This window comes from Chionomys nivalis, chromosome 8, assembly GCF_950005125.1.
Source record: "Chionomys nivalis chromosome 8, mChiNiv1.1, whole genome shotgun sequence".
NCBI classification, from domain to species: Eukaryota; Metazoa; Chordata; class Mammalia; order Rodentia; family Cricetidae; genus Chionomys; species Chionomys nivalis.
Window position 1 is genome coordinate 78,157,310 of NC_080093.1, and position 25,195 is coordinate 78,182,504.

The 25,195-nt window shown below is 48.6% G+C and overlaps 1 protein-coding gene across 1 annotated transcript in view; it reads right to left on the minus strand.

Annotated features, from left to right (window-relative positions):
- The window catches only part of Vps35l (VPS35 endosomal protein sorting factor like), a 104,822-nt gene extending 79,627 nt beyond the window's left edge, over positions 1-25,195 (minus strand). The window contains exons 1-9 of the mRNA XM_057778410.1: positions 25,060-25,195; positions 22,191-22,290; positions 20,025-20,192; positions 18,004-18,126; positions 16,540-16,564; positions 14,930-15,006; positions 13,402-13,530; positions 5,553-5,637; positions 642-701 (exon numbers count right to left, since the gene is read on the minus strand). Coding sequence (XP_057634393.1) covers positions 642-701; positions 5,553-5,637; positions 13,402-13,530; positions 14,930-15,006; positions 16,540-16,564; positions 18,004-18,126; positions 20,025-20,192; positions 22,191-22,290; positions 25,060-25,160 — 868 coding nt within the window. The 5' untranslated portion in view covers positions 25,161-25,195. The remainder of the gene's footprint in view (positions 1-641; positions 702-5,552; positions 5,638-13,401; positions 13,531-14,929; positions 15,007-16,539; positions 16,565-18,003; positions 18,127-20,024; positions 20,193-22,190; positions 22,291-25,059) is intronic.

A 25,195-nucleotide genomic window follows, 5' to 3' on the forward strand; every position in this document is an offset into this window, starting at 1 on the left:
GCCACTGCCAGGAGCAGGGAGAGCTGAGACGACAGCGCAAGCTGCTGCTCCAGCTGGTGTGAACGGCAGGTTTCCTGCAGCGAAGCTTGGGCGCTAACAAGGGAAAAGGAAGGGAAGCTGCAGCTGAAGACGCCGCGTCTGAACACATCCTCGCAGTCGCTCACGTGACAACAGAAGTCCACCATCCACCTGTCCCAGGAGAACCTCCTGGGAATCTACAATTGATTGGCTATAAGTTTAACGTCAACGTCACTTATATACAGACTGAGGAGTCAGGCAGCTGCTGCTATTGATTTAATTGATATTCTTTCATGCATACACAGCTTTTTATTTAAGCAATTTACTTCTTGGAAAGAAAGGCACGTAGGAGACGGGGGCATGGTATTGAGCAACAGAAGACGAGAAGCTGGTGGGCGCAGGTCTAATCCCACCCCTTGCCACTCTGCATTTCTAATGACTCGCCTGTTTGCAAACCTTCTGATGGCTTTAGAGGGCTGAGACAATGAGACCTCAAACACGGTTCTTTCAACACACTAAAATTAAAAACCTTATCCATTTTCAATAAATCCTGACTTGATTAAAACCGTCTAATTGTGATTCAGGGCAGCTTGGTGCCCAGAACCCAGGGAGCGTAGCATTACCTGGCAAGGTGCTTCGGTTGTCCACACACATTGAGTAGATGCGCTCGTAGACCAGCTTTCCTAGGAGAAAAAGACATATGGTATTGACATCACACACCACAGGAGCAAACACTAAATAAGTGTTGCTAATTAGGGACCTGAAAATGGAGACTGGCAGCAGGAATTAGCTCATGAGGGTATACTGCCACCTAGTGGCAGCACATATCTTTAACCCTTGTGCTTTGGAATGTTTTTGGTTTTGTTTTGTTTTGCTTGTTTGTTTGTTTTTTTAGATAGAAGAGGAAAATAATCCCAAACTAGGGGCCAAAGAGCCCAGGGTGTCCTCATACACGCAGCAGAAAGTTCTCTATATTGGACTCTAGCTCCACCCATGCCTGCTTTAGGTATCAGATGCAAATAAGCGGCCTGTGGCCAGATCGCAGTCTACAAGATCAGGGAACATATATACTGGACCCACACCTCGAGGGCCATAAAACTCTGTAGTATTTTTAAAACTTAATTATTCTAGGCAAATTCAGTGGGTTCATGTGAAAGATTGGCTTCTTCATTCAAGATTGTCTGAAATGTGCCCTTGGCACCGCAGCTACCACACCGCTGGAGACAATGCCTACCGCACTTCTGAGATGCCATCGCCCACCTCGCCCCTCCTGCTCAGTGCATCAGCCCAGTGCCTGGAAGCATCCAAACCTGAGGTTCTTTGCGGCAGACGCTCTCCCATCTTGACTCTGGGTACCTCCAGTACTTAGCCAGTATGTAGTGGTACTCAGGATGGACATAGGTTTTATATCAACTTACTTGACTTTGCCACTGTAGGACACCAGTAACCAGAGTCTTCCCTAGCCCTGAGCTCAAGTCCCCATCATAAACTGGGCATGGTGCCACATACCTGCAGTCTCAGTACTTGGGAGGAGGCAGGAGAATCAGAAGTTCAAGGTCACTGGCTATGGAGTGAGTCTGAGGTCAGCCTGGACTACACAAGAGCTTCTCTTAGAGATGAAATGAAGAAATAAATAAATACTCTAGTTTTCAAAGCTAGGAGGGTAGGCTAGACGCCAAAGCTGACGCAGCTTTATTTATTGTTGTTGAGGAAAACGCCATTGACATTGGTAAAGTACAAGTCACAGCGCTCCCAAGTCACCTCCAGTTTAAAAGTCTTTCTTTTCTTTTCCCGTGACCCCTTATTCAGGGTGGTGGCGGAGAACAGACCTTGTCTGTACATGGAACAAGATGGGAGAGCTACAGCATCCTATCTGGTGAGAGAGCATGAGGCCCAGTGATGCTGTTTAGAAATGACAGCGTCAGGGTGCAGAGGAGGCTGCAGCCAGGTTCTGAGGTCCCATCCAGGAGCTTCTCAAAGCAGACTAACTACATGCCTGAAGCCCCTGGGAATGCACAGGCCTGGGCCCGTCTCAGAGTTTCAGGAGACAAAGATTTAGGGAATGTGACTAGAACGTGAACTTTGAACCACATCACTGGGAGATCTTTAGACATGCACTTACATATGAGAGACACTAACGGACAGAATATCTTGAAATGGTGACCAACGACCCATGTCCCCTAAACTGGTACTTCTCAGACCCAGCATACAGAGCTCCTGGGGCTCCTGAAGATCCCCATCCAGTATGACTCTATCCATCCCAGGAGGCTCCCACAGAAATGGGAGTAACTGTGAGAGCCTGGGGATGCCAGCGTACAGCCAAGGTGAGAGACCTACCTGGCTTGGAACTCGCAACCCCCAACACACACACTGCAAGCTCTGGAAGGCTCAGAGAATGAGCTCCAATGCCAGTGTCCCCACCCCCCGCCCCCACCCTGTTCCTTTCCGTGCTTCATAACCCAGGTCACACAGGTGAAGAGAGATCCTCCTTCCCTGACACAGGGATGCCATCAGGTCACACTGGACAGAAGCACCATTTGTCCCTGCACGCACTGAGGAACAGATCAGTACATACTCCTTTACTTCCTACAGAAAAGCTTGCTCCTCTCAGAACCAGCCTTCAGAAAATACAACCACTTTTAATATTCCAACCTCACACCGGTGTTTTTCTTTTGTTCAGGTACTGGAACTGCTTCAAGAAATAATAATTTTAGGTTGAGTTCATTTTGTATGCATATACATGTATGTGTGAGTGCACATGTGTGTGAGCAAGTGTGACACATGAATGCATTGTATATCCATGCACAAATATCCAGAGGAGAATTTTGGGATTCCCTCTACCATTCTCTGCCTTTATTCTTTGGAGTCGGGGACTCTCATCAAACCTGAAGCCAGACTGGAAGCCATCAAGCTCCGGTGATCTTTCTGCCTCTGTCTCCCACAGCAATGGGTTTGCAGGTACACACACAGCTAGCTACATCCATTCTTAATGTGGACTCCCAGGATCTGAACCCAGGTCCTCATGTTTACACACAAAGCTCTCCCTTCTAAGCTACCTCCCCCAAGCCTTAGCTCTTTTCCTGACTCACTTTCTGACACGTCGAAGATACCAGGACTGAAAACCGTAGTGTTGACAGTGAACACATTCCGAGCATCAACTCCAGGCCTACCCATAATTATTTACCACAGCCCTGCTAGTAGCTCTTAGGAGAGGACAACTGTTCTGAGCGCCTTCCACACCCGTTCAGGTGGTTCTCTCCAGAAAGTCTGAGGGTGTCTCCTATGCACCATCCACAGGTAGAAACAGAATGAAAACACGTGACTCTGAAGGAGTGGCCAGTAGCTGACCTACGCCTGTGGTCTTGACCAAGACACCAACCAAAGCAGGACTCGCTTCTTTCTACCTTGCCATGCATCTCCAGATGCCTGGGCTGAGTGCCCTGTGGCCCCGCCCTGCAAGGTGCTCCAACCCTGGGTCGATCATGCTGACAGCCAAGAGGCAGGTTTGTTAGGACAGCACATGACAAGACTGACCACAGGACTCAGGATCTGTATCCAGGCAAGGCCGGGCTCTACTTTTTAAAAAACTGGAGGCTTCTAAGCACCAAACGTGACCAGAGGCCATTCCTCTTTCTTTGGGCAGCAGCAGCACACATTTGTAGGTGATCGACCCAGGCCTCAGCAGTTAGCCCCTTTCATTGCCAGATATCATGGTATGACCCAGCAAGGCCAGTGAGGCAGAATTCAAAGACCTTTGCTAGGCTGCTTGGACAAAATAGCTCTCTCCTGACTCGGTATCCACCAGCTTTACTGCTGGTGGACACACAGAACACTGTGGGAATCTTGAGGATGAAGTTACCCTAACAGAAAGGACCTGAAAAACACAAAATCTCCACAACACTGAGTCCCTAGATCCAGCAGAAGCCACTTCTGATTCTCAGAAGGCTGGAAGATTTCAGACCTGCTTTAGAGAGGATTTGGGTCACTGATTTTCTGGACAGACTTGCTATCTGGCTGATGCTGTTTTCTTACACATCGGATCTTTAAGGATTACAGGCAAGACCTGCTGCGGCTGTAAGCCCACGGACCTCTCTTTGGTAAGCAGGTGAATGCCTCCATCTGACCTCCAGCTCTCAGATGGAAGCATCTGTGAGTTCCTTCGGGCATCTCCACACTGTACATCTAGCCTGGAGCACTGTGGTCTGGTTCAGGGAAGCACGCCAAGTCCTGGGCCTTCCTTCAGATTAGCTCCTTTACCCAGAACTTTGCACTAAGCTGTGGAAGATGTCTGTCTACAGCATGAGGAATGTGACCAGGGTAATCCCGACAATCCACAGAGGAAGACCTCAGAGGCATACGACTGCCATCCAGGCAAGATGGAGCTGTAGCAGCTGGGAAGAGCTTCAGAGATGCATGCAGAAGAACACGGCGACGGGTCCAGCTGAGGAAAGTGGCTGTATGGCAGCGCCAGTTCCTGAGACAGACACACTCCAGGGGGGCGGGAGGGATCTGCAAAGACAGGCTTCAAGGCCCATGTGTGGAATGTGTGGGCTCCAGCAGTGTTTTGGGAGGGGAAGCCCCCTTAAGAGGTGGAGCCTCGTGGCAAGTATTTAAGCCGCCTAGAGCAGGTGCCCTTGAAGACAGTGAGAGGCTCCAGCCCTTCTGCTTCTTGGCCATGAATGAGTGGATATAGCTGTCACACATTCCTCAAGACGCACTGCCTTGCTGCAGGCCCAGATCATAAGTGGACACTCTGAAACTGTGAAGCCCAAGTAACCCCTCTTCCTCAGCAGCTGACTGCCCTAAGCACCTGGCTATGGTAACGGACTCCTGACGAACACACAGTTCCTATCCACGCAAGTTTCAGGGGCCCTCAAGGGGGCGATGGACCTGAGCATAGCCAGGACATGTTCTGCTGACCTGCCTATGTCATCAATCACTTTATTGGCCTATTTGAAGATGAGAAAAGAGAACATTCTGGTTTTAGTACAGAGTGCTCAGTGTGATGGGCTGGGAGGAATGACTTCTAATGTACAGGACATAAATTACTTGGCAATTAACTAAATATTTCAGATTGCTAACACAGAGCATTGTGAGTGTTCACAAAAAAAAGTGACAGAGGTCTGAGGCAATGGACATACATGCCAACGACCCTGATTCTCACACACAGTACCCCTGTGCCGAAGTGCCACACTGTGTCCTTTAAATACAGATAATTACCATGTGTCAATCAAAATAAAAATGAAACCTGATACTTAATAAAATAATATATTTTATATATTGATCATGGTTATATATATATATACACACACATATATATATGTGTATATATATATATATATATATATATATATATATATAAAACCTTTAGACCTGACTTTAAAAACAGGAGAAAAATATCACCGAGTAGTCCGGTCTCCCTCGTGACTTACCAGCCTACTACAGCCCCAGCAGAACCCAACCTAATCACCACTTACAGCCACTTTCCAACAAACAAACCTATTTCCGAGATACATGATAGCTCTGGTACTTACCAAACGTATCAAGGATGTCGGTGATAAGGACAAATTTGCTTGGATAGAACTGAATAACACTTGTGTCTGACAGCAGCTTTGAACACTAGAGAGAGAACAGGAGAGGTCATTCACTCTGGTGTGCCTGGCTTGGAGGAAAACCTCTAGGTATGGAAAACTAATGACCTCTATAAACAAGCAAATACACTGATGCCTGCCAAACCCTGTGGGAGCCTCTCCCAAGGGGAGTTGGAATAGCATTAAGAAAAACCATCATGCTTCTCTTCCTTTACTTATTTATTAGATTTTATGTACATGAGTGTTTGGCCTGCATGTGTGTATGTGCACCATGCATGTGCTGGGTGCCATCAGAGGTCAGAAGAGGGGTGTCAGATTCCCTGGAATTGGAGTTACAGATGGTTGTGAACCACCGTGTAGATACTGGAAATCAAAGCCCCGTCCTCTGGAAGAGCAGCCAATGACCTTAAATGCTGAGCCATCTTTCCAGCCGCACTTGTACTTTTTGTGTGTGTTTGTGTGTGGTATGCCTGTGTACATGCAGACACACATCCATGTATGCGTATGGAAGTCTAAGGAAGATGTCAAGTGTCTTTCTCTATTGCTCTCCACAATATTTCCTTGAGACAAGGTCTCCCACTGAGCCGGAAGCTATTGGTTTCAGCTGGGCTGGCTTGCTGTCCAGTGATCTCCTGGACTCTGCCTGTCTCTACCCCTCAGTGCTAGCATTACAGGCAAGTCCTGCCATGCCCAGCTTTTTTCATGGTGCTGGGGACTCAAGTCCTCTCATCTGCATGGCAAGTGCTCTTGCCCTGTGAGCCATCCCCCAGACATACCACTACTTTTGACAAAAGCAACCAGAGTGCTTACAAAGTCTCTGATAGAAAGTTCTGGAAAGCTTGACTCTGAGAAAGTCACAGGTTCAAGACTGAGGAAGACTTATCTGTTGAACCAGGACCAGGCTTCATCTCTCCATCCCGCTGTATCCTCACACGACCGACCAATCCTATACTAACTTTCCAGCCTGGCTTCCCTGGGCTTATGTCGCCATGGGAGTGATCCACATGGTCTCTTGAAATGGTCTCACAAACAAGTCCCCATGGCTCCTTAACATTATGTCAATGATTCTTACACACACATACCCCACTTGAACTTTTCATAAAGGGACCAAGGTGAACCTCCAGAGACTGTGTTTCTCTGGAACTCTGACTGTCGATGCTGGCTGCATCTCAGCCCAGTAGCGCCTTATAATCCCATTCTCCTGCAGGTCACAGGATCACTGACATGTTCAGGATGCTCGAGAAGACTGGAGCCACAGGACCGAGAAAAGACATCCTTTATAGCTAGAAAAGGCTTTCTCTTTATTTTATTTTATGTGTGCATCTGTGTGAGAGTATGCCACACATGAACAGATGCCCACAGAGGCCAGAAGAGCGTGATGGGTCCCCTGGAAGTAAAGATAGATACAGGTGTGAACTGCCTGACATGAGTGCTGGGAACCAAACTTAGGTCCTCTAGAAAAGCAGCCAGTATTCTTAGCCAGTGAGCCATCTCTCCGGCTCCTTTTTTTTAATTTTATTGGGTGTGTGTGCGCACATACCACGTGTGTGCAATTGCCTATGGAAGCCAGTTAGGATATCATATCTCCTGGAGCTGGTCTTCCTCCTTAAAAGAATTAGATATAATGCCCTCAAGTTGATATAAATTCAAAGCCAATGTAGGGAAGCCACGAGCTTTCCTGTGTCTTATCAGCCCTCTGGTGGGTCCTCAGTCAGAAAAAAACACACCTAAAAACAAATAACACAGGGCCTCGAGAGATAGCAGTGGTAATGGGCTTTCTGCCCAAGCCTAAGAACCTGAGCACAAACCTCTCAGACCCACAGAGAAGACCAGGCATGGTCACCCATGTCTACAGCCCCAGCTTTGTGAAGTGGGGACAAACAGATTCTGCCAGCTCATTGACAGCCAGTTTAGCTAAAACTGTGAGCTTCAGGTTCAGTGAGAGACCCCTAAAACTATAAATAAGATAGAAAGCTGGGAGTGGTGGCCCAAGCCTTTTACCCCAGCACTGGCAGAGGCAGGTGAATCTCTGAGTTCAAGGCCAGCCTGGTCTACAAAGTGAGTTCCCAGACGGCCAGGGCTAGATAAGAAACCCTGTCTTGAAAATATAAGAATAGTAAGACAGACAATTACAGAGTAAGACACCTGGAGTCCGCATGAGGCTTCTGTGTATATATGTCCATGCCTGTACAAATGTTCACACTTTTCACATACTCATAAATAATAAATAAACTGGACATTAAGGAAAGGTCCACGAACACGTATTTCTGGAGGGCAGGGCATGCATGTGGTAGTCGGGACATAGCCAGCAAGCTGAGTCCCCTGGGCATGTGTTTCCACTCTTGCTCCATCCTCCAGCATCTAAGCTGTAAAACTGGCCAAGTTTCTCCTCTACACAGCTCGCCTACACATAAGCAACGTGTCAGATCTGTGGAGACCTCTCACGGCCCAGATGTTCAAGGGCAGGGAGACGTGAGCTGTTGAAACAAGGATCCTGACACCAGTGTGGCATCTGGACGCACACGGGATTCCAGCTCCTGCTGTCTTCGTGGTCTTCACAGCCATTTAAGTTCCCAACTTAAACAAGCGCTCCTGGAGATTATAGGGCTCAAAAGGATTGGGGGAACCCAAACACAAACAACCCCAAATCCCAGAGACTGTTTACAGTCCACACCCCATGGTTCCTAGGAACTATGACATCCCCACCTCCTCCATCACTGCCTTGCTGGGTGCCTCCTGTCTGTGGCTTAGGCAAAATAGAGAAGTCCAAGAGAAGACTCCAAATTCAGCCCAGCTGGGACATCCCAGACAGATGTGTGCTGACTCCCTACCGAGCTGCTTTCACAGAACATGTGTTTTAGGAAGGATGACAAGAACCAGAATTCTTTTTTAATCTAAGGTTAAAGTCACAATAACCTTTTAAAGTAAAATTACCTTATAAAACAGCATTTTGAAGATATTGTGGTTTTAAAGGTCACGGTACCACTTCCTACGACTTTTCTGGTAAGACCGGCTGCTCTGGGAAGGGTTAGGAATGCAGAATCTCAAGGGACACCAACAGAGTCTCACCAGCATGATCGCCTGACTGTGAGCTGAACAAGGACAACAGACATGCTAATGGGGACGGGGAAAGCTCACGGGGCCTCAGCCCTACACAGGGAAACACAAGCAACTAAGGAAGGCTGAGAGAGGGAGAGACAGTCTTCCCCAGGGAAGACACAGCAATCGGTTAGCCAATACATAGAAGTGACATTACACAGACTGAGCAGGTCATATTTAGGAATAGCTCTACATATACATATATGCATATAACAATAATTAATAAAAAGGGGGCCATAAATTTAAAAAGGAGCAAGGAGGGATATATGGGAAGGTCTAGAGGGAAGAAAGGGAAGGGGGAAATAATATAATTTCAAAAAATAAAAAGAAATCTTTGAGTTTTTTTGTTTGTTTTGTTTCTTTTCTTTTTGGTTTTTTTGAGACGAGTTTCTTTGTATAGTCCTTGTAGTCCTGGAACTCGCTCTGTAGACCAGGCTGGCCTTGAACTCAAAGATTTACCTGCCTCTGCCTCCAAACTGCTGGGATTAAAGGCGTATGCTACCGCTGCCCGGCAAGAAATAATTTTTTAAAAATACAGAATCTCCGGAGAGCTGTTAGGAGACGCTCAGTGAGTAGAATGCTTGGCACACAAGCATGAAGACTAAGTTTGGATCCCAGAACTCCTGTAAAAAGCAGGCTTGGGGACACGTGTCAGCAACCCAGCACTGGGCGACAGAGCCTGCTAGTCAGTCAAAGGCTAAATATGAGAGATAAGTGTTCAGTGAGAGACTCTGTCTCCCAGAATAAGGGGGAAAGCAACTGAGGAAGATACCTAACCAACATTAACCTCTGGTCTCCACATGCACTCAAATGTACCCCATACACGTGTATACACACACACACACACACACACACACACACACACACACACACAGATTCTCCAGCAAACAAACCAAAGGAGCAGTATTTCTAACACGGGCTCCCTCCAGCACACATAGTGATATAAGCACACCTCCACTGAGATGCTAATGAAAGCAGACCGGGTGCAGCTTGGACGTGAGGCCCTCACACAACTCCCAGACTTGGCCTCCCCTGCAGTAGAGGTTGAGACACATTGCTTGTCACTGGCTGATGGCCACCATGTAACTGAGGCCGGGGTTCCTGCAGTCAAACTCACCAATATTACTAGAAAACCACTGAAATGACGCTGGGCATTTAGCTTTATTTTCAATGTAGTATAATACTAGCTGTTTGCTGGGAAGGTGGCTCCGTGGATAAAGCCTGAGCTCAAATCCCCTAGAGCTGAGGGCTCCCGCAGCAAGACTGTAGGCAGAGAAGGAATCCCCAGAGCTTGGGCCAGCTAGCCCGGCATACAGAGCCCAACGCTATAAGAGACCTTATCAAAATGAAGTGGAAAGTAAGGGCTGACATCCTCCATACATGAGCCGATGTGCACACACCAGCACATGCACAGTGGACTAGGCAGCGTGGAGGCCTATGGAGGGACTGTGCCTTTAACACTGCCGGTGGGAACGTAATGGGACCGCCATTTTCAAAAGCAGTTTGGTAGTTTCTAAACAATTGAAACAGAAACTCAACACCTACCTCAGCAGGAATCCACCCAGAAGACAAGAAGATGATATTAAATCCACAAACTTATATGCAACATGCAGAGGGTGGAACCAAAGGGCATCATCAACCATACACAGGTACACAAACTGCAGCTACATGTGCCATGGAATTCTATTCAGAAGAAAGTGGCATCAGCATACAATACAACACAGATGAAACTCAGAAATGCTCAACTAAGTGAGAGAAGCCAGCAAAAGATGACATACAGAATGAGTCCATCCTGTGGCATGCGCGGGGTGGCATATGTGCAGACAGAAGGCAGGCTGTGGACCTCTGGGAGGAGTACGGTGGGGTCTGATTGCAGACAGGCTAGAGGGAGTTAGGGCAATGAAGATGCTCTAAAACTGGTTTGTGTGGGACACTCATACAGTTATAAATGTACTAAAAGTCACTATAATCTTTTTTTTTTTTTTTTTTTTTTTTTTTTGGTTTTTCGAGACAGGGTTTCTCTGTGGTTTTGGAGCCTGTCCTGGAACTAGCTCTTGTAGACCAGGCTGGTCTCGAACTCACAGAGATCTGCCTGCCTCTGCCTCCCGAGTGCTGGGATTAAAGGCGTGCGCCACCAACGCCCGGCACTATAATCTTTTTTTATTTAAGATTTATTTATTATATATACAATGTCCTATCTGGATGCCAGAAAAGGGTATCAGATCACATTATAGATGGTTGTGAGCCACCATGTGGTTGCTGGGAATTGAACTCAGGACCTCTGGAAGAGCAGTCAGTGCTTTTAACCTCTGAACCTTCTCTCCAATCCTGTATTTCTTCTCTTTGAGGAGATAGTGTCTTAAGATGTAGCCCAGGCTAACACCGAATTAGCTACCCAGCCTCTCCATTTCTGGAATTAGATGTGTGCACCACCATGACTGGCTCAAAGTCATTGGATTCTAGGCTTAAACATGCAATAAGTATTGCTGAAAATTGCTTTGCTGGGGATTTCAGTCCTGGGACAGAGTCTAGGTTCTCCAGCTAACAAAAAACAGTTGAAAGGCAAACAAGGGCACCTTGCTTCTTTTCCTATGTATAGCAACCTCCAAAAATATGTAGAACTATTGTGGCTTCTTTTATTGTTTTAAGTAAAACAATAAAACTTGGGAGTTAAATATTTGGGAGTAATAAAACCTGACAGATCTACAGGGCAACAGAGAAACAATCACCTGACCCTCTTCCCCACCTTCCCAGACCGAAAAGATGCGAGCATCTCTTTAAGCCCCTCCTTATTCCTTCTGGGTGTCCCTCTAGCTTCCTCTGAGTTCACCAGAAAACTCTACAGTCCTCTTCAGCCAGCTGAATGTGGACTCCACTCTCGGAACCAAGGTCTGACTCCACTAACAGTCACCAAGCGGCAACACAGATCTGCAACACAGAACTTTAGGATCCAACAGGCAAGGGTTAATCAGATGCTGTTTGATTCCTTCCCTGAGCCAGTGGCCTCTGATTGAGTCCCAGGTTTCAGGCTGCGGTCACTCTACAGTGCAAACACCTGCAGCTATCTGAACTTGAAGGTGCCCTCAGTTTGCACACAGCATGAGAGGCCCTTTCTCCGGGCGTATTTACTCTATAAACAATAGGACACGAGAGAAATAACCCAGCTCTCCTTGAGTCAGGAGACCCAGGAACACTACCCTGCTGCTCACAGATTCAACTTCAAACACTCTAAGAGCCATGTACACACACCCCCAGCTCCAACCTCTCTCATAAGAATCCACGGAGAAATGTCCCATTACCATGATGAGACATGACAATGATGGTTGTTCCCCCCAGGATTAAAATGGTTGTTTCAGATATGCTGCTCCAAAAATAGTAATGTGGTGCACGTGAATTCTCTCTTTGACCATGACCTGAGCACTTCTGTCATTTTTCTTAATTTTTATACATGTATTTACTTATTCTGTGTGTATGGGAGTGGGGGAGTCAGGTCACTGTGTGCCATGGTGCACAGGTAGAGTCAGACAACAACATGCAGGGACAGTTCTCTCCTTCCACTGTGGGTTCTGGGGTTCTCTCCTTCTACTCTGGGTTCTGGGGATCCAACTCAGGTATCTCCAAGGGGCTCGCCGGCTCTATTGTTGGTTTTTTTTTTTTTTAATTGAAATCACCACCACACCATCCTGAGATGGGTCATCATCATCATGAGACAGGTATGCCCCAGCAGGCTGTGTAGACAAGGATGGCCTTGCTCTTCCTGCCTCCTCCTCCTAGACGTTGAGACTGCGGCCATACGCCAACACACCAAGTTAGAAGTGCCAGGGATCAAACTCAGGATGTCTTGCCTATTAGGTAAGCACTCTACTAACTAAGCCACACACCCAGCTCCTGACCAAAGTACTTTTTGCCAAGACAGGAGAACGTTCAGGCAAGAGAGCAGAAAAGAGCCTTTTTCTGGGGATGGAGAGACGGCTCTATAGCTAAGAGCACTTGCTGATCTTCCATAGGATCTGAGTTCAATCACTAAACCAACAACAGATGACCTGCAACTGCCTGTAACTCCAGTTCCTTGGGACCTGACTCCCTCTTATGGCCTCCATGGGAACCCACACACACTGTATACACTTAAAGACACATACACGCATGCGTAAATAAAAATAAAAATGTCTTTAAAAACAAAAAAAACTTCTCCTTACAGGACTGCCTCGAAGGCCAGCAACAGATCACCTGATTCATGAAGACGATGTGCTGAACACACTTCTTTTTACAGTATGAACATATTTTCCTTATATGCCTATGTCTTTAAAATGTATGACAAGGACATTAATCTCCAAGATCCCAAAGGCAACTTGGACGACAGTTATTCAAACCTTGGTGTGCACAAATCACAAGTACAACAGCAGTGGTCCCGAGGCCTGCAGCCTGCGCGGCACTAGGTGGATCATTAATTCTGTAGTCTAGGGCAACAGTGGTTCCTGGAACCATGCAATGAACAACCTGTGCAGCCGTACATGGTGCCCTACGATCAGTCAGTCCACAAAAACAGGTTCAGACTCATGGCTTCCTAAAGGACATCCATGACCACGGAAGAGATGAATGAGGGCAAGACCCTGAGGGAGGACTCTGAAAATCAGTACCAAGTGGAATTTTAAATTGAAGACATGAAAAACCACACACCCTCCCATGGCCTGACCTGGATGACAATCTTCAGAGCCTTCACTTTCTGGTCCGAGGCCCAGGCATCCTTCAGGGACTGGTTGAGCTCCTCTATGCGGTTCACATAGTCCTGCTGGGTCAGGTTCAACAGCTCCTTCTGGGACCCCTGTGAGCAGAGGCAGAGTGAGAACAGCAGGAAACGAGGAGCCTTGGCTGACCACCACCTCCGCACGGAGCAGCTGGCCCTGGCTGCACTCTGTCACTTGGTGTCCTGCATCTCTACTCCCAGCCTGCCGCGGATGAACCCATGATCCTGACTGGCAGAGCTGCTGCACGGGGTACTGGGACTTAGACCCTGAGGACCTACTGTGTGCCCAGGTTGGTACTAAAAACTCTGGCATAGAGATTTTTGCCTAGAGAGATGGCTCAGCAGTTAAGAAAACTGACTCGTCTTTCAGAGAACCTGGATTCAGTTCCCAGCACCCAAGTGGTGTCACAGTCAGGTGTAACTCCAGGTCCAGAGGATGCAATGCCCTCTTCGGGCATGCGGCATGAAAGAGGCATATATACACACATGGAGGCAAACACACCAGGCTTTTTATGGAGGTGCTGGGAATCGAACTCAGATCCTCATGATTGTACTGCAAGCGCTTGATTGACTAGCCCTCTCCCCAGCTCCAAGCTTACCAGTTTTTAGGAGTTGGCAAACAAGCCAGTGTTGTAGGGTATTTGGTCACACCGTGAACCCCAAGATTGCGTTATTTACTGGGAAACAGTTGTGGTGTGGCTCAACCCCAGCACACCCCTTTAATCCAAGAGCTTTCTGGTTTAAAATTGTAAACAGGATTAAATAAAGTCAACCACAGGTCAGGAGGCGGAGCAAGCAACCAGTTGACAGGAAGTGAACATAGGAAAAAACCAGAGAGAGTAAGAGGGAGTCAGGAGGAAAGATAGAGGGTCTCACAGGAAGTAGAAGGGAGGTACTTTTCAGTTTGAAGACGTTTTCTGAGACAGGTTTAGGAGAAAAGAGAGGCTGAGACTTCACATCGACCGAGGAGGAAGGTCAGCTGGGTGCTTTCTCTGCCTCTCTGAGCTAGCAGGTTTCCACTCCAGCAACTGGCTCCAGAGACTTTATTGGTAAAATCAAACAATTGAGATTTTGTTAAAAGCAACAAAGCAGTTTTTCAAAACATACACAAGCAATCACAGGGGTCTCATGGGCCACATCCAACAGGCAGAGAGGCCTAGGTAAACAATGTTTCAAGGTGTGATCTTGGTGCCACACAAAGCTGTTTCCTTGGCGATGACTCCACTTGGATTTTATCGCTGACAATGTCCCCAGACGACAGAGGGATTGCTCCACATCACAAAGTGAAAAGAGGCCTACGGAAGAACCAGTTCACTTCAGGTTCCCCTGTGACCGGCCAGTAAGCCCTAGTATCTTTCCCTGAACTAAGTCAGGGTCCCAGGAGGCCTCACGCAGTGAGCAGCCAACCAGTCTGGCACTCCTCGGCAGAAGGGCTGGAGACACTCTGCTCACTGAGCCCTAAGAGTGGACTGCTCACCTCCTCAAAGTCATCCAGCTCTTCCAGGCGCGTCCGAACCTTCTCTGACATGGCGGAAGCTGCAGCCCCAGCTCTGCCTACACGGGAGAGACACTGGTCACACAGCAGTTTTCTCTTCGCCTGTACCCAGCGTGAAAGGCATCTTTCACGTCACCATGAACACACCATGAAATGAATTCCCCTCCCAACACCGAGCCGACGAAAGCCACTTCAGTTTCCTCACAGGCTCGAGTTCCCGCAGAAGCTTTCCCACCAGCAGGTGCCCCCAGAAGCAGGCAGTCCTGGAAAGGCGAACTCCATGTACAGTGTGTGTGAATCATACCCACTGTTTGTTTACTTAAGAACAATGCCAAACTCTGCCATGCCACTGTTTGTCACGAACTGACGCGCCTCTCGGGTATGCACTCACGGCATAGAATTACCAGACCTCATATAAACATAACAACCCACCTCCTCATCTGCCCAGAGGGGGAAGAACACGTCAGAGGCCCCTTCCGAGGCACTTGGGCCTCGCTGTTTCCATCCAGCAGCTGTCAACACCATCCCCGGTACTGGCAGCACCAGCGGATATAGACGACAGACTGCAAGTCACAGGCCAGACAGGGCAAGGGGTCCGTCTGAACCACTGCTGCTATCCAACCCCACCAACTTCAGAATCGTTTCCCCATTTTCAAAGGGCTGCCCATGATGGAATTGAGGGTCATGTGACTGGCTTAGCCTTTGCTCTTTCTACCAAATGAATACAGGAAACTGAAAAATGTCCCCTAATAGCCAATGTACTGAAGGCCTGGTTGCCAGCTCATGGTGCCCTGGGAGGTGGCAGAACAGAGCCAGTATTAGGAAGTTGGGTGATTAATAATGTGCTCTCGAGGAGACCCTGGCCCCTTCCTCTTTCTGTTTCCTATTTCCCACAGGTGCCCAGGCCTCTTCCTGGCATGTGTTCCCGCTACTCTAGACTGTGCCTGCACAGGCCTAAAGCCACAGGGCCCAGAGCCATGGACCGAAACCTTTGAAACTGTGAGTCAAGATAGACCTTTCCTCTTTTCCAGTGAGTATCTGGGGCATTTTGTTACAGCAGCGGAACACTGGCTCACACACAAAGCTACTCATATTCTCCTTTCCTGGCTCTGGCACAGACTGGTAAGAAGTCTAGTATCTGCTAACAGCATGGCAAAACTATTTAATTAGCACAAACTACACTCTGACCAGCGTGTCCAACAGAAACAGCTCAGGAGAAATGTTTGGCGATTATCCCAGCTCAGGGTTTTAAAGGGTTTGAGTCCACGTATGTGAGAACTGATGAGGAAGCAGCTCAGCTCACAGCAGCAGAGGACAAGGTGGAATGTGGGGGAGCGAGTGTACCCCTGTAAGATGAGCACTCATGCATGAGCATGGCCATGTCAAGGACCCCAGTGCCTCAGATCCATGGAAATGGAAAGGCTTTGCCCAGGTCTGAGTGTGGATGTTGACAGTGAGTACAGAACTTATCAACCACAGGCCTTTCCTCCCAGAGGACTGTAACAGGAAATTGCTCCCTCTACAGAGATTAGCGAACTGGCTCTTCATCCGGTCACATATGGTAAATCTGCCAAGCAGAATGGTCATCTTACCTTTTTCTGATCCCATAAACAGATTCTGCAGGGACAAAGAACAGTAATGAAATTAATGGTTTCTCTCTCTCTCTCTCTCTCTCTCTCTCTCTCTCCCTCTCCCTCTCTCTCTCTCTTTCTGTTTTCACTGTGGGTGGGGATTACATGCCTGTAAATGCTGGTGCCCTCAGAGGCCAGAGGTGTGGGCTCCTCTGGAGCTGGAGTCGCAGGCACTTGTAAGCTGCCTGAGACAGACACTTGGACTTGAACTCAAGTCTTGTGGGAAAGCAGCAGGTACTCGTAAGTGCTTGTCTGTCTCTCCAACCCCAAGGCTGCTTTTAGTCTAAGGCAAAAAAGGCCATGGTTTGCCCAAAGAGCAAAGAAAGGTGGAGTATATATTCAAAAGCAGAAGTTGTAGGTTGCTAAAAACTACTTAAAAGTTGAACTTCGACTCATGTGTGAGGTCTCCAAGGGAGCCAACAAATAACAAAAGTTTTGATATGTTGGCAGCACTGAGTACTAGACTCATTTGGGGCACCCTTAAATCAGAGTTTCTCAGTCACCATGCCCCTGCCTCGAGGGTTGTGCAGATCCATTCTGTGGGCTCCAGCCTATGCGCTGTGGAGTTTGCAGTCTCTCTGGCCGCTAACCACAACCTGCTAAACACACTAGAGTTATAACAGTCAAAAATAACTCTAGGCATCTCCTATAGCTTTGGAGCCTGTCCTGGCCAGGCTGGCCTCGAACTCCCAGAGATCCACCTGCCCCTGCCTCCCAAGTGCTAGGATTAAAGATGTGCATGACCGGACTGGAGAAATGGCTCAGAGGTTAAGAGCACTGACTGCTCTTCCAGAGGTCCTGAGTTCAATTCCCAGCAACCACATGGTGGCTCATAACCATCTATGATGAGATATAGTGCCCTCTTCTGACATGCAGGTATACATGCAGGCAGATACTGTATACATAATAAATAAATTAATTAATTTAAAAAAAGATGTGCATATGACCAGGCCGAGATGAGACAGAACATTCTTAATACTGTCCAAAGGGAGAACTTGGGTTGTAAGTCCGGAGCCTGGCCTTAACTAGCACAGTACTGACTGCCCAGGGTGGGCTTTGCTCACTTGAGCGCTCAATCCTGATGGGAATAACTTGCCTGGGGCAAAGGGAAGACCTCTACTTTACACACACCCCAGCACAGCCAACCAGCTCACCCACTCCGCTACACAAGCAAGCTTGCAGCTCCGAGAGGAACACAGGGAGGGAGGTGCACCCTGCCCTTCTCTCTGGGTGCTCTCTTAACTTACTCTCCCAGAGGGGCCCACACTGCCAATTCCTTTTCTGAGCTAGCTGCACCCTTAACTCTGCATACATTTTTTTAGACACCAAATAGCACACTCTTCTCCCAAACAACACTGATATCGGAGGAGAAACTCCAGGGACTGGAGCTGGGTCTCTAAGCCTGCCATGCAGCTCAGTACTCACAATTGACAGCTTCTCCGTAGTCGTGTACCGGGCAAGGATTTCTCCCCGTTTGTTGGCCCAGGGCTCAAAGTCAGGTCCCACAAAGGAGTTGTCATCCTTGTCCCGTTTCTTTCTGGAGCTGTCCTAAGGAGGGCAAAGAGACCTCTTCAGGACAGAAGCTTTTGTTGACATTGCTGATTTTGTTTCTCGGGACTCTTGCATGCTAGGCAAGCACTTTACCACTCGGCTACACTCTAGCACCGGTAATACTTTTCTTTTCTCTGGGGGTTGGTGGGGGCTAGGGGTGGGGTTCCAAGACAGGGTTTCTCTCTGTAGTCCTGACTGTCCTGGAACTTGCTCTGTGGACCAGGCTAGCATCAAACCCAGAGATCCACCTGCCTCTGCCTCCTGACTTTTAGGATTAAAGATGTGTGCCACCACCATCCAGCCATATTAGTTAGTTTAGTGTGTGTGTGTGTGTGTGTGTGTGTGTATGTGTGTATGTGTATGCATGTGTGTGTGTACAGGACAAAAGTCAACCTCAGATGTCACTCACTCCTCAGGCAGTCTTTGAGGCAAGGTCTCTTACTGACCTAAACTTTACCTATTGACACAAATTAACTGGCCAGTCAAGACCCAGGAACACATCCCTCCCTGCCCAGCACTGGAATTATTAGAGTGTACCACTCTTACACTCTTACCAAGTTTTTCATATGAGTTCTTGAGATCAAATTCAGGCCTTCATGCTTGCAAGGCATGAAGGTGAAGATGGGATCCCGGGGGCGATCTATCAAGGTAGACTAGCCAATCCATGTGTTCTGGGTTTAAGTGAGGCTCTTCCTCAATATATCAACAAGTAAGGTAGAGAACAATCCAGAAAGACACAAGACACCTGATGTCGACCTCTGACCTCCAAACACAAGCAAGTGTGCATCTGCATACACACCCCACACACGTGCAAACACATATCCAAATGCATACCACACACACATACAAAATACATCTTTAAGATTAAAATACAGAAAGAAAAAAGCACCCTGAGGGGCTGGAGGGATAACTCCATGGTTATCTTGTTCTTGTAGAACACCCATATGGCAGCTCACAACTGTCTGCAAATTCAATCCCAGTAGGTAACGTCTACCCTGACCTCTACAGGCGCACATGCAGTGCTTATATACACATGCAGGCAAAAAAACAATCTTATACATAAGATCCATAAATCAAAAACTTTGTAAAGCACACAGAAAAAACTTTCCACAGTCCATATAGCAGAAAATTAAAAAAAAAATAATTGGTACTAGCCAGTCGGGAAACAGGTGAGAGTTAGCTTCGCTGGCAGGAATACAGACCACGAAGGCCTTTGAGGGGATGGCTCTGTGACAGCACACATCCACTGCCTTCGTCCAGTAGGAAGCCCTCCACCACCCCTGCACACAGGCACCAAGAGAAATATACTAAAGAGACATGGTGTGCTGTCAACACCAGCAAGCACCCTAGACTCCATGGGTACCAAAGAAATCAGAATATAATGCAGCCATGCAAAATAACAAGGCCACAAGATAGACAGTTCTCTAAGACATATTGTCGAGACAAAACATTTTTTTGTAAATGCAGAGGGACGGGGGACCTAGGGGCATGGCTCGGTTGATAGCGTGCTTACCTAACTTATACAGAGCCCTGGGTTCAGTCCCTAGCATTGAATAAACTGGGAGTGGTGGCTTATACTAGCAAACCCAGGCCTTTGGGAGGCAGAGGCAGGAGGAAGAGATGCGAAGGTCATTCTCACCCAGGCCAGTGCACATTACATGAAACCCCGACTTTAAATATTAATTTAATTAATAAATAAAAATATAGAGACCTCACAGAACTCTACCAGCCTCTCTCAGTCAACATACTTAATCAAAACTCTGTGAGTGTGAGGATGTTCTTAACGGTAACAATCAGAAGGCCCAAGGCATTATTTGTGAACCTTCAAACCGCCATCCCTGCAGGTAAGGACCTGACACCCAGAGGCCTGTTGCTGGCCAGGCGGTCGGACTTACTGTGACAGTCGCTGTGGCTGCAGGGTCTGAGGTGGCTGCAAACATGGAGAGGGGGTCTGTGCCATCAAGGACGCTGCTCAGAGGGTCGACCACAGAGCTGGACGAGGAGGAGGATGTGGATGAAGTGCTTCCCTTCCGGCTCACCTTCTTTGTTTTTGATTCGGTGACCTGTGGAGAAAGTTGTACAGTGGAGGTCACTGGGAACCTGCACCAGGTGACAGTCAACCAGGCAACTTTGTCTGTCTGTGGAAGCTGGACTGACCAGTCACGGGGACAGAGGCAATGCGTATGTTCTGTGAGAAACTGACACCACACAGACTCTCCATGGGCTCCTCAACGCAGCTGGTGCTCAGGAAGACAAGCCATGGCCAGGAGCTAGGAACTTCAGACCTCAGTTGAGTTAAAAATAATCAACATGACCACTAAGTACCTCCTCCCACACAAGTTCTTCACTGAAGGCACTTGAAGAACATCTGAACAAGGACATACAGAGGTGAAAGGAAGGTCATGCATGGGAGGCCAAGGAGCCCTGGGTCATCCCCCTTATGTCTCCTTGAGCACCCTGCTTCCAGCTGGCCATCAAGGTCTTCCACACAGTCCTGACCAGTAGGGCTTCCCTGAGCTCTGCACACTATCTCAGCAAATTAACAGAACCCCAGGAAAGACAACAGGACCTTTATAGAGGTGAGAGGCACAGGGCACACCCCGGACTTGGCCCTAGTAACTCAAGGTTGCTAGAGATCTGGTGATAGCTATCTCTAAATAGGGTCGGACCCAAAATACCCCGCAAAGCTAATGTCTTCTGGAGAATGAATGGCTCTCAGATATCTAGTACGTGGGGTCTGGGAGTGTCATTTATGGACTGTAAATAGAGTAAAATAAGTTTTCCTGTCTGGAACACTGTAAGAATTGGATGGAAGGTCATTCAGGTGATGGCAGGAGAGGAGAAACTGCTCATTGTGCAGACCACAGCCGGTGGCAGACTGAGAATGTAGAAAAGACTTCCTTTCCATTGTTGTAGTAAGTTTAAGTGTGTTCTTTGGTTTGGTTGGCTTGCTTGTCTTTAAGACAGAAACCCACTAGGCAGGACAGACTAGCCTAGTGCTCACTAAGCAGCCAGAGCACCACACAGGGCTGTTTTCTATCTGCTTAGGAATATTGGATACTGGACCTGGGATCTCTGCTAGGGCAGCAAGTGCTTAACTGCTGAGCCATCTCTCCAGCCCTGGGAATCTTCTTTCTAACCAGGCCACCATGCCATCTGCCTGGCATCCATGTCTAGGTAGGATCACAAATCACAATGTGACTACCACCCGGTGTTCAATGTTCCATGACTGAACATCCGACAAAAAAAAGAAAGAAAAAAGAAAAAGAAAAACTCTGTACTTCTCTTGGGGTATGGCTCAAAGGCAGAGCACCTGACTTCCATCTGTAAGGCCCTAAGTTCAAAGCCCAGAACCACCAACAGTCTAAAACTGCATCCCAGCTGACCAGTGCAGACTGTCACTTCCTAAGCTCCACAGTGAACAGCTCTTGACACGGCAGTGACACAAACTAGGTACCGGGAGTAACACACGCATCGTATTTATTCTGAGACCACTCCCTGGAGCCAAGATGACCTTCATCTCTTGACCTCTTGCCCCGGTGCTCACCACCTGAGTGTGAGGATGACAGGTGTGCACCACCACACCTGGTCCACACGTGATGGAAAGCATGTGGCAGGGGTGTATGTAGAATATACAAATTTATATCAGGGCCTTGAGATGGGGAGGGTTGGTATCTGTGGGGTACCTGAAGCCAGTCTTTCCGAGACACCAAGAGACAAGGGGCAGCTGGACTTGTTAATAACAGTGCTCACATAACAGAGAGGGACCAGCAGGCCTCTTGCCTGCTTTCGTTTTGTTTTAACTGAACAGTCTAAGATGCGCTTCAGGGCAGCTCCACCCCAACACCCCCTGATCTCCAGAGTGACTCTTACTGTTCCAACAGAAAGATCAGGAAGCATCTAAATCGGGAGTCCTGGCCCTTTCCCCACAGCAGCTTCAAGGACATGAGAAGGTGGAGAGTAAAGGCTGACGGGAGGTTAACTTGATTCAAATACGCAAACGCAGTTGTCACTAGATCAGGGCACTAGGCCCTCCTGTTGGGAGCCTGCACAGAACTCACAGTGATGGGCTTCAGCGGGTGGTAGTCCCCACACTCCAGAGGCACTGTCTCCAATCTGCATGACGCCAGCTCTGCCTTGTAGTTCCTGTTCCGGGAGTGCCTGTGAACAGTAACACAGTTGGTGAATGTCAGAAAGGTGACTGAGACCTAAAACTGTTATCTGGATTCCATCGACTGGGGAGCAATTTGGAGCTAGTAAGAACAATACAAAACACTAAATAAAAACATGAAAGTTATTTTATTATTTATTTGAACTTGCTATGTAGCCCAGGCTAGCCTGAAACACACTAGACAGTTGAGCATGACCTTGAACTCCTGCCCCTCACACCTCTGCCTCCCAAGCCTTGGAAATACAGGTACGCCCCATCACACCCTGTTTATGCCACGCTAGGAATGAAACCCCAAACTTCACATGCTAGGTGCACACTCTCCCAACTAAGCTACCACACAACTTTCAAGCTGTTTGAAGGTGCAAACTCTGTCCACAAATCCTGGATCTGTGCAGCCAGATCCAGTGCACAGGGGTGTGCCCCAAGAGGAACCCAGTTTCCACAGCCCTGTTTTCACGGCGTTAGCTGACTTACGGCATGAACCAAGCAAACGGCAGGTGGCTGCTGGGAGGCCAAGCAGACAAAGCCTGGAGCAAACCTCCCAGAGCTGGACAGACCTAGCAAGGGATCAAGGGCCATCCTGGAGCCGGACAGGTACAGAGCTCAGGGGACAGACACAGCAGGGCTCAGGGTCAATAGTGAGGGCTTGGAGACGGTGCCCCTATAAAATAAGTTTCAGAGAAGCAAGAAAAGGTCCATGCTGAGCAATCGCAAAAGACAAAAGGCAACGAGAGCAAAGGACATGGCAAATGTAGCTTCATCAGCTCAGGGTTAAGAAGAGGAAGGGTCAGTGAGCAGGATGGTGAGAGCAAGGGGCCAGGGAACAGGAGGAAGAACGTTGCCACACGAGGGGCTTGAAGAAAGGGCCACACTCAGACACCTGGAACCCATCCCAATGGGGAGGAGGGAAAGAGACGCGGCATCTCTTCAGAGTCCCCTCGGCATACACATTTGACTAGGCCTCACTTCAGGGGGAACCCCTCAGGTGGCTTTATCTACAATCTCCTCTTAGCGACTTCCTACCTGCAGCCGGCAGCCCTTTGCTATTCTGTGCAGCCGAGCCTGTCTTCTCTCCCACAGTGAACTCCTCCTCGGCAGCAGCCCCACCCCGGCAGCCACCACATGCCCTCTGCCTTACAGTATCAACAGCTGCCCAAAATCCGACGTTTTCTCTATCAAAGATCCACGCACTCCCATCCACACACCCCAGAAACAGGTTTCTCTGGTTACACAGGCCAACTCCATCCTCGACTGTCCCTCCTCTGAGAGATCAGGAACTCTTTGGCTGCCAAATCCCTAAAAGTCACTCAGCAGGCCTCAGGACTTTAGGTCAACCCTCATTCCATGTTCTCAAGTCATAACTGGACTTGGGAGTATTCAGTGGGATGCCACATGCTGAGCACTGAACACACTTGAGAAACGTGATCTTCAGAATAGAAGCACACTTCCCCCGGGCCTCATCAGGACCCTCGTCCATCTACAGGAACTACTGTGTGCCTACAGTCACCAGGAAGAAGATAGACGCAATTCTCTTTCATTAAGGAACACAAAGCCAGCGGGCAAAACTGAAGGTTGAGTGTACTACCACACAGAGAAATGCTTAGCACCTGCCGAGTGGGAAGGCTACAAAGACCCTAGACACCGGCAGAGCTGTGGTCCCTGTCCGTAATTTATAACGAAAAATATCAAGGTAAAACCGTAGTGGGGAGAGGTGCTAGGAGCAGCTTCCTGCAGTCTTTCCTTACAAATTCCCAGGGAGTTGATGGAAAACAGGTGCTTCTCACTTGGCGGCCTCTGTTCTCAAAAGGGTCTTTTGGCCAAACCAGCATGAGCAATGACAGAAGCCCTGGGTGTGAGCTAAGGGTTCCACAGCACCCAGGGGCCACTGTGCTATGTCCTGAAGTGGCCTCTTAAGTCTGCCAGAGGGAATGAGGTCAAGTGCCGAGCCAACACAAAGGCAGAGAGGGTTGATGGTGATCGCGTTCAAGGCCTTGGGCCGCCACTTTCTTTCAGGCTCACACTTCAAGCTACCTGCTATCATCTGAAGGGAAAAGCCAGAAAATTAGCCCCTGCGAGGCAAGGTCTCCAATCCCGAACCTCATCACCAACAGCATATCTTGTGTGGATTCTTTATTGATACAAATCACCTGCTGCTACCTGAGGGTCACCTCACTTCTAAGCACAAAAAGCCCCATATTCCTTCCTGCTTGGTGAGTTCCTATTCATCCTGCAAGACCCAGTTGAAGGCTCTTCGTTGAAGTCTTCCCGGGCTGCCAGCGGGGCTGAGGGACTGCTCTCTCCTTTGGACCCGTGCAAGGCCTCCTTTGGACACCCCTCTCTTCGGTGTTCAGTTATACCGACCGCTCCGAAGGACATCCGAGGGTTCTGCACACAGTAGGGTGAGTGGTCCCACTTTACAGATGGGAAAAGCTAATCTTCAGGTGAGCTGAGGAGCTCAGGGAACAAACGAGCAGATCGCTCGGAGACAGACTCGGAGCGGGTTCATCCCTTCTCCAGAACCCCCAGGACGTGCCAATTTCTCTCAGGGAGGCGGAAGCCTTGGACCGAGTAGGCAGGAGTGAAGGGGTTGCGGAACCGCGGCGAGGAGCAGCGGACTGTCAGCGATTCCGCTCTCCCGTAATCCTGACAACCGGGGCTGGGAAAGAGACCATTCATTCCAACAGGGGTGACTGCCCACCCACGCAGACACCCGCTAAGATCGGCCCCTCCCTGAAGCCCACTCGCCCGTTCTTCCTTACCAGGGAAAGACAGCCATCTTCCCAGTCACATGATCGCTTGTTCTCGGCGGCCAGCCCCTTTTCTCATGTCCAGAGAGGCTTGGCCCCGCCCTGGCCGCCATGATTGTGAAGGGCAGTTTCCGCTCTGAAGATCCTG